The sequence below is a fragment of the Camelina sativa genome, chromosome 20, assembly GCF_000633955.1.
Source record: "Camelina sativa cultivar DH55 chromosome 20, Cs, whole genome shotgun sequence".
Classification (NCBI taxonomy): domain Eukaryota; kingdom Viridiplantae; phylum Streptophyta; class Magnoliopsida; order Brassicales; family Brassicaceae; genus Camelina; species Camelina sativa.
In genome coordinates this window covers 21,248,576-21,257,141 of record NC_025704.1, presented here as the reverse complement: position 1 = coordinate 21,257,141, position 8,566 = coordinate 21,248,576, and the positions used below count along the sequence as shown (strand labels likewise).

The following is an 8,566-nucleotide window of genomic DNA, read 5'->3' as shown; positions in this document are numbered from 1 at the left end:
AAAAATACATTATCGATGACTTTCAAATCCACCTTATATGCATTATAAAGTCCACACAAATGCATTAGACTTTTAAATCCACTAATATCCTGGGTTAATTAAAATCTATTAAAATCCTCAATCCAATAACACCCCCTAAATCTATCCTCCTCTTTCAATTACATTTCGTTTTGTTTCTCGCAGATGTAATAGAGAAGCCGATGCATTAGCTAAGCTATCTCTTAAAACTATTGTACCAAATCCGGTCTAACCGAAATTTGCTATTTAATCAATGGTTTTGCAAAAAAAAAAAGGAGTATTAAAATATATGTTACCTTATTTTAAGTCATCGACTGTTCAATATTTAAGGATAATTTCCCCTAAAATATTTGAGAATAATCAATGAAACAGAAAACTAATATTCGTTTCCTAATTAATAGGATATATATTTCAATTAACATTTTAATATTGTATTCCCCAAAATATTATAGATGTAAATGACGTATGATTTGAAATTGTAATATTCTCCAAAATAAGTGTGAATCCTCTAATTGAATTATACCTTGAATTCATTGTCTTTCCAAAAAATCAGCACATAACTAAATCAAATATACTCCAAACCGAAATAATATCTATTATACAAAAATTAATCCATTATTTTCCTTTAAATAAGCAATTACGTAGTTGTCAAAAAAAAAAAAAAGCAATTACGTATTAATAGCCTCACTCCAAGCAAACTAATTGCGCCTAAAAATCCGAAATCATTTACGTAGTTGTAAGGTTGTAATGTTATTTTTTCAACTAATTACGTAGTTGTCAAAAAAAAAGCAATTACGTATTATCATCGCGTGTCCTAAAAATCCGAAATCATTCACCAAATAAATAAATAAATAAATGAAAAAAAAAACACTACAAATGTATAAGATAATACTGACCTACTTATAAAAACAGAATGAAAAAGTGTAGGTTAAATAAATTAAATTATAACATCATATTATATGAAATTAAATTTTAATAGAGATACTCCCGTGTGTTGTCATGTACCTAGTATATATGGCAACGAAAAATCTTTGGCGTAGCTCTGTGTATTTGTATGTAACTGGTTACGAGTTACGACTATATTAGCAAATAACCTCTATTAAAATGAATAGACCTAATTTTACCTATAATTTAATAATTTTTCTTGATTTTTTTTAGCAACCTATTGATCATTTTTTCAGTGATCACCACAACTATTTGGTTATTCTCACAAGTCACACAAGTCGCTTGCTTGTGTATCACATTTACTACAAAAAAAATTGACACCCACATTAAAATACTATAAGCTCTTATTAATCTTCGAGCCACTAAATTATCATCCCAGACTGCCATGATTACCTCCCAATGATTTTACAGATAGATGAACATGGGTGCAAAAAGACTCGTCGAAATCACCATTTACAGCTGCATAAACTTTGCACCGTAGTAGTAACGATCAAGTCCAAAAAACAAAGGGTCTACATATGTCACTATCTTTCTTTCTTTTTTTCTTTTCTATAAATATGAAGGAGACAAGAGATAGGTAGTACAGATAATGGGGTCATTTATTAGCCTTGATGGTGATCACAAAGAAGTATACAAACCTCTTATGCCAAAGCAAAGCCTCTGCTAAAGCTTCTTTCTGTGACAACGAATCTGATGAACTTTATCTGGCTTATTCTCTGTCGGTATCTATGGCACATGTCTTCACCTACATTATCTTACAAGCCAAAATGTGGATCAGGTTGTTGGTCTTGTGGTCATCGATGAGCCTCGTCCCACAGGAACAACTCCTGAAAAAGCATCTTCTGGTTCTTCTTCTTCTGATAGCACTGCACAGCAGAGTTTTCCTATATTAATACCCAACTGATCTCAAACTGTTTTATTGCTCAAAAAACGTCACACTTACCAGTTGTCTCTTCACCAGCCTGCGCCCCAGCTATCCCAATGCAGGAGTACAGAGAGTCCTCGTCCACTCTTAATTGATTATAAGCGAGGTATATGTCCTCGATCGAAGCAGCTTCATACAATGAAGTAAGTTCTTTAATGCATGACAGTTCCTAAAAAAACACAACCACCCCATCAGAAGAAGTCAAGTTAGAAACGAAACAGTCAAGAATTTGCAAGTGAGTATCACCTTCCTCGGAACAGAGGAGGCCTGCAAGTGAGCTAATAGATTAAGCCAATAGGCATTGGATTTGAGTTCAGCTTCATGTCTCATAAGAAGAGTTCGCTTTGCCTGTTGATAGACAAACAACACCACTTTCCATTAACAACGAAAACGAGCTAAAAATAGCTAAGCTGAGAAGGCAAAAGAGACAACTAACCCTATCCAACTCCCTAGGGGCAATTTGGTTGCTATGCAATCCTCTAAGAACGCTCTTACAGGCATCAACCGCTTTGTATACCTGGAAAGTGTATTGAGAAAGTTCGTGAAGAAAACTGTTGACGAAAGAGTGGCTCATTTACTGTAAGCAAAATACAAAGTCTGCATACCTTGCCGGGAGTTGAAGTCACAGATACTACATACCACCCGAGATTCAGCCTATCAAATAGGTTTAGCTCAAACGATACGTCATATGTCAGTCCAAGAGAATCTCTTACTGTCGTGAAAAGCCTGCAAGGATCAGAAAAGTTATTTTTCAGCTATGAGTTGAATAAAATGTATATGTAAAATAATAGGTACATAGAAAGTAGACACGNCTTCTGGTTCTTCTTCTTCTGATAGCACTGCACAGCAGAGTTTTCCTATATTAATACCCAACTGATCTCAAACTGTTTTATTGCTCAAGAAACGTCACACTTACCAGTTGTCTCTTCACCAGCCTGCGCCCCAGCTATCCCAATGCAGGAGTACAGAGAATCCTCGTCCACTCTTAATTGATTATAAGCGAGGTATATGTCCTCGATCGAAGCAGCTTCATACAATGAAGTAAGTTCTTTAATGCATGACAGTTCCTAAAAAAACACAACCACCCCATCAGAAGAAGTCAAGTTAGAAACGAAACAGTTAAGAATTTGCAAGTGAGTATCACCTTCCTCGGAACAGAGGAGGCCTGCAAGTGAGCTAATAGATTAAGCCAATATGCATTGGATTTGAGTTCAGCTTCATGTCTCATAAGAAGAGTTCGCTTTGCCTGTTGATAGACAAACAACATCACTTTCCAATAACAACGAAAACGAGCTAAAAATAGCTAAGCTGAGAAGGCAAAAGAGACAACTAACCCTATCCAACTCCCTAGGGGCAATTTGGTTGCTATGCAATCCTCTAAGAACGCTCTTACAGGCATCAACCGCTTTGTATACCTGGAAAGTGTATTGAGAAAGTTCGTGAAGAAAACTGTTAACGAAAGAGTGGCTCATTTACTGTAAGCAAAATACAAAGTCTGCATACCTTGCCGGGAGTTGAAGTCACAGATACTACATACCACCCGAGATTCAGCCTATCAAATAGGTTTAGCTCAAACGATACGTCATATGTCAGTCCAAGAGAATCTCTTACTGTCGTGAAAAGCCTGCAAGGATCAGAAAAGTTATTTTTCAGCTATGAGTTGAATAAAATGTATATGTAAAATAATAGGTACATAGAAAGTAGACACGCTTCAGTCTGAAACAAAAAGACAATCAGATGCATAAAACCGCATTCTCTTAAACCCAAATGTTTACTGACAGATCATTTTCTAAAAGTGCTTCATTCTGGCGGTTAGTTGCTGAGCAAATTTCGGACACGAACCAAAGCAGAGTACAATAGCAGCAAAGAACTCAACTTTCAAGTAATATGACACCATTCAACAATAAGAGGTACCTTGAGTTAATGATTTCTGCCAGAAGACCCATTGTAATTCCAAAGAAAAGAGGGTGGGCACGAAGCTTCTTTTGCAACTCCCTGTCTCCGCCCTCTAGCAACTGTTCCTCCGATTTCGAAAGTCCATCTGCCATTTCAATGTGCATGCATGAAATATGAAAAGCTATTTATCTCAGATCTAACCACGAAATTCCCTAATACTACTGAAGATGGGTTTCTGGTGTATGAGACAAGCTCAGAAGTCAGAACCAGACATATATACAAGGTTGCAAAACTGTGACACCATATGACTCCTAGTTATATGTCGGTCCCATTAAGGTGTAACTTACCATGAGCAACCATAAGTTTGCTAACAGACTGAAAAAGGTCATCCCCGTCAACTGTAAAGCCCCATCGATTTGGCGCTGGTCCAGCAATGTATGCACATGCTCTCTCATCAGTATCCTTCAAGAATACCTGTTCAGAGATAAATATGTCAATTATCCTGCTTGAATCATATATCTAAGTGGATGGTGAAACCGAAGAGAAAGTCCACGCATTACGGGTTTTTTCCGAACCTGTTGAAATTGCAAGCCAGTTGTTGGTTGGCGAAACACAATAGGCTCAGATCCTGGTAGTTTTGCAGAATCATGGCTGGCTTTAACTGTACCGAGGTAATCAAGGATGCAACGCTCAATTTCCTCCTCTGAAAAGTCCCCCACAATGCTTACCTGAAGGAAACCGCAGAAAATTTTATCAAAATAAAATAAAATAAATATTTGTGAAGCAAAATATCAGCTTTCAAGTTTGAGATATCACCTCCATATTTTCCCCAACAAAATGACTCATGACCGCTTCTTTCACAGTTTCTAGATTCAAGTTCTGTAATGACTTAGGTGTCGGCTCAACAAAACGCTCATCACCATTCAGCATCGCAATCATGAGTTTATGAGCAGTCGCACGCTCCAAGCTTTTAGGAATTGATCGAAAATACGAAAGATATAGCTGCCGTGCTCGATCAAATGCATCTTCCAACCAGACACTACGCTGCACGCCAGAGAACCAACACTCTTTATCAGCAAAAGATTAGATAAAAACAGAGGAAAATGAACAAGCGGGTAAGAGAAAACACTATTGACCGCTAATCAATAAAAACCAATGGTCAGAAATGTTGCAAAGCATATTGCATTATCTAATACCTCAAGCACCATGTGAAGCAGCTGAAAAGCTGCTTGCATTCCATTGTCTCTCAGAGTAAAACGGAATTCCATGGCAATGAACTCCTCAGTTGACTCCAACGAGCAGTTTATCAAATGATTTACACAGAAAAGCTCCACCTATACAGAAATGGCTTTCAGCTTAGTTCATATCCTTTTTGTAGTTTTAAAAAAAAAATCATAATGCAGTTTTCGACAGCTTCACTTGCCTGCTCCCTTGAAAAGTCTCCAACTCGACCACCCTCACTGAGTGTACGAACACCAACAACCACAGCTCCTTTGGAATCAGAAGTTTCTGCAGCTCGTCCACCACCAACAATAAGCCGCATGACACCTGCCCGAGATTCGGTTGCTGATATCTACAATGAAAAGGGAAATGTCAAGGGAAGAGTCTTTATCCTTTTTTTTTGACAATTTTTTTTTTTTTGACAATGGAAGAGTCTTTATCTCTACATACAATATGCGGAAATAAAAGTATGGTATCAATCAACACCAAAAAAAATATTTTCTGCTAAAAACGAAGCATAATTTTTAAGATGTTAAGAACTTCGATTTGTTCAACAGACAGCACAAAACAACAATATAAAACAGAAGAGAACGTCTCATAATGTAGAAAGAAAATCACCATGGACATGATTCTTAGATAGTAAGCAAGAGGAAAAGGAAGTAAGATGTACCTTGTAATTTACAGGTATTCCATTGGATAAGCGAAGCTGAGTGATCCCAGTCTCTTTGTCATGCAACTTGGTTACGCTTGACCCAGGAATAGGGACAAAACATGGATTTCGTTGCAAGGTTAACTCTTCCAACTGTGATTGAGAGATCAATTCTTTTGGCACCTCGAGCTGCAAGGATGAGGCAAAAAGCTGATTCAGAACTACCCTTTGGTCTATACTTGAATTAAGAGAAGATAAAAGTACAAAAAAAAAAAACAGAAGTTACAAAAGAAGGAATACCTCAGGCTCAGCTTCAATGGGTGCTAATAATCCTGATTTGACAGAATCTATTATTTCAGCAGGAGTTATATTAAAATCACTCTCACCAACCCCATCAACGTGCACCTTTGTGGGAACACAAGCAACTATTGCTGCAGGAAGAGGTGCAGTGGGCCTTCCAAAATCAGAAATAAACTCTAGCACCTTGGCGCCAACAGTGTTTACCTGGACAAGAAACCATCAAAAAAACGAACTGAAACAAAAATATTTTGTAGTATGATATGCAGGAAGTGTTAAATATCCAGTAGTTATTGATGTGTTAATCACCAGGAATTTTGAAATTAACAGTCGTCTTTTGCGTCAGATGTTACAAGAAAAGCTAATAAGAATNATATTTTCTGCTAAAAACGAAGCATAATTTTTAAGATGTTAAGAACTTCGATTTGTTCAACAGACAGCACAAAACAACAATATAAAACAGAAGAGAACGTCTCATAATGTAGAAAGAAAATCACCATGGACATGATTCTTAGATAGTAAGCAAGAGGAAAAGGAAGTAAGATGTACCTTGTAATTTACAGGTATTCCATTGGATAAGCGAAGCTGAGTGATCCCAGTCTCTTTGTCATGCAACTTGGTTACGCTTGACCCAGGAATAGGGACAAAACATGGATTTCGTTGCAAGGTTAACTCTTCCAACTGTGATTGAGAGATCAATTCTTTTGGCACCTCGAGCTGCAAGGATGAGGCAAAAAGCTGATTCAGAACTACCCTTTGGTCTATACTTGAATTAAGAGAAGATAAAAGTACAAAAAAAAAAAACAGAAGTTACAAAAGAAGGAATACCTCAGGCTCAGCTTCAATGGGTGCTAATAATCCTGATTTGACAGAATCTATTATTTCAGCAGGAGTTATATTAAAATCACTCTCACCAACCCCATCAACGTGCACCTTTGTGGGAACACAAGCAACTATTGCTGCAGGAAGAGGTGCAGTGGGCCTTCCAAAATCAGAAATAAACTCTAGCACCTTGGCGCCAACAGTGTTTACCTGGACAAGAAACCATCAAAAAAACGAACTGAAACAAAAATATTTTGTAGTATGATATGCAGGAAGTGTTAAATATCCAGTAGTTATTGATGTGTTAATCACCAGGAATTTTGAAATTAACAGTCGTCTTTTGCGTCAGATGTTACAAGAAAAGCTAATAAGAATAAGCAGAACAGCCAAACCTACCTCTTCAAGCGTAACAGTTCCAGCTACAGCAACCAAGGTCTCATGTCCTTGCGTCTGATCCATAACAGTGTGGCCTAGTGCATCACTTTCCATGACAAAATCCAGGTTATCAACAGACGACACATTATCAATCATAGCCGCAAGATGTTCACTATCTTTTAGAAGAGCATCCATGTAACGTGTAAGTTCACCCTTGGTGACACCAAATTCTTTAAGTCTTCGAACCTGCAAGTAGAATGATACGTTAAACATAGCTAAATGAATTCTCATAAGCAAAAAAAGGTGCCAATAGTTCTAACAGTCTTTCAGACTATCTCTTCAACCAATGCATTATTCATCAAGTCCACATAAAACAATGAAAAATAATAACCACAATGAAGATAAATTAGAACAAACAATAAGCAAACCTCTTGGACAGCAACTTTCACTGCATTTTGCCAATTTTTGGGCTCTGCGGTGACAGTAAGAGTGGTAACAGTGCATCCTTCCCTTCCCGAATCACTATGGTCCAATTCAACTGATGTAAATGGCGGGTTTGAACTCTGAAAGGTACAAAAATAAATCCTAAAACCTTCAATAAATAATATAGGTAGATCCATGAACTGGAAAAGAGTTTTTACTTTTAATAGTGCACCTCCAGCTAATCGAAAACACACTTATATTGTTTGATCACCCCATCAGAGAGCTGATTTAATAAAATTTTAGTGGGATTTGAAGAGGTTCATTTTGATCAACAAAAATCTAAGCAAAATGTTCAGTACAAGAAAATGAGAACAATTTTTCCTTTCCGAGCAAAACTTGAGAACAAATGTATTCAGAATAGCAACATCCTAACACCCTCATACCTTGTATCTCGTATTAATTCGAAAATGTAGCGCAGAGAGAAATATTCTTTTCATTAGAACATTTCGCAGGTCTCCAAATGTCTGAACCTTGCTAACAGGTATCTGTAGGAAGACCAAAAAAATTGTAACATTTCATGATACAATCTACCACCCTAAATTGGCTGTATCATGTTAAGCTGGCTGAAAAAAAAGGGAGAAATTAAAAGATTGTAACAGAAACCTTGCAGAACATATTGATTGCAAAATTTTGAAGAAGCTCATGCTTAAATATCTGCGGAGGCTTTAGATCAATACTGGTTCCAGGAAGCGACCAATTATGCTCAACCGGGGGACGAATTGCATGTCTTTCTCTTTTAATCATCTTAGATTGATCAGCAGTATTGGTTCTCTCATTTGAAAAGGTTCCACCAAGACCAGCTGGCAGCTTCGGAACGAGAAAATTAGCCATGGCACCGAAGGCACCAGGAGTAGGAGAGGGTGTTGATTCATTATCCAAACCAGTTTTTCCAAAAACAGCCTGTGCAAGAGCGATTGTCTGGTCAAGATAGACTA

The 8,566-nt window shown here is 37.2% G+C and overlaps 1 protein-coding gene across 1 annotated transcript in view; it reads right to left on the bottom strand.

Moving 5' to 3' along the window:
- Positions 1,388 to 8,566, bottom strand: part of LOC104771356 (stromal processing peptidase, chloroplastic-like) — a 12,051-nt gene continuing 4,872 nt past the window's right edge. Inside the window, exons 9-24 of the mRNA XM_010495873.1 lie at positions 8,015 to 8,116; positions 7,577 to 7,711; positions 7,170 to 7,394; positions 6,780 to 6,983; positions 6,501 to 6,668; positions 5,208 to 5,357; positions 4,981 to 5,118; positions 4,601 to 4,828; positions 4,360 to 4,512; positions 4,132 to 4,258; positions 3,803 to 3,929; positions 3,392 to 3,512; positions 3,223 to 3,303; positions 3,033 to 3,134; positions 2,805 to 2,955; positions 1,388 to 1,829 (exon numbers count right to left, since the gene is read on the bottom strand). Coding sequence (XP_010494175.1) covers positions 1,738 to 1,829; positions 2,805 to 2,955; positions 3,033 to 3,134; positions 3,223 to 3,303; positions 3,392 to 3,512; positions 3,803 to 3,929; positions 4,132 to 4,258; positions 4,360 to 4,512; positions 4,601 to 4,828; positions 4,981 to 5,118; positions 5,208 to 5,357; positions 6,501 to 6,668; positions 6,780 to 6,983; positions 7,170 to 7,394; positions 7,577 to 7,711; positions 8,015 to 8,116 — 2,304 coding nt within the window. The 3' untranslated portion in view covers positions 1,388 to 1,737. The remainder of the gene's footprint in view (positions 1,830 to 2,804; positions 2,956 to 3,032; positions 3,135 to 3,222; positions 3,304 to 3,391; positions 3,513 to 3,802; positions 3,930 to 4,131; positions 4,259 to 4,359; positions 4,513 to 4,600; positions 4,829 to 4,980; positions 5,119 to 5,207; positions 5,358 to 6,500; positions 6,669 to 6,779; positions 6,984 to 7,169; positions 7,395 to 7,576; positions 7,712 to 8,014; positions 8,117 to 8,566) is intronic.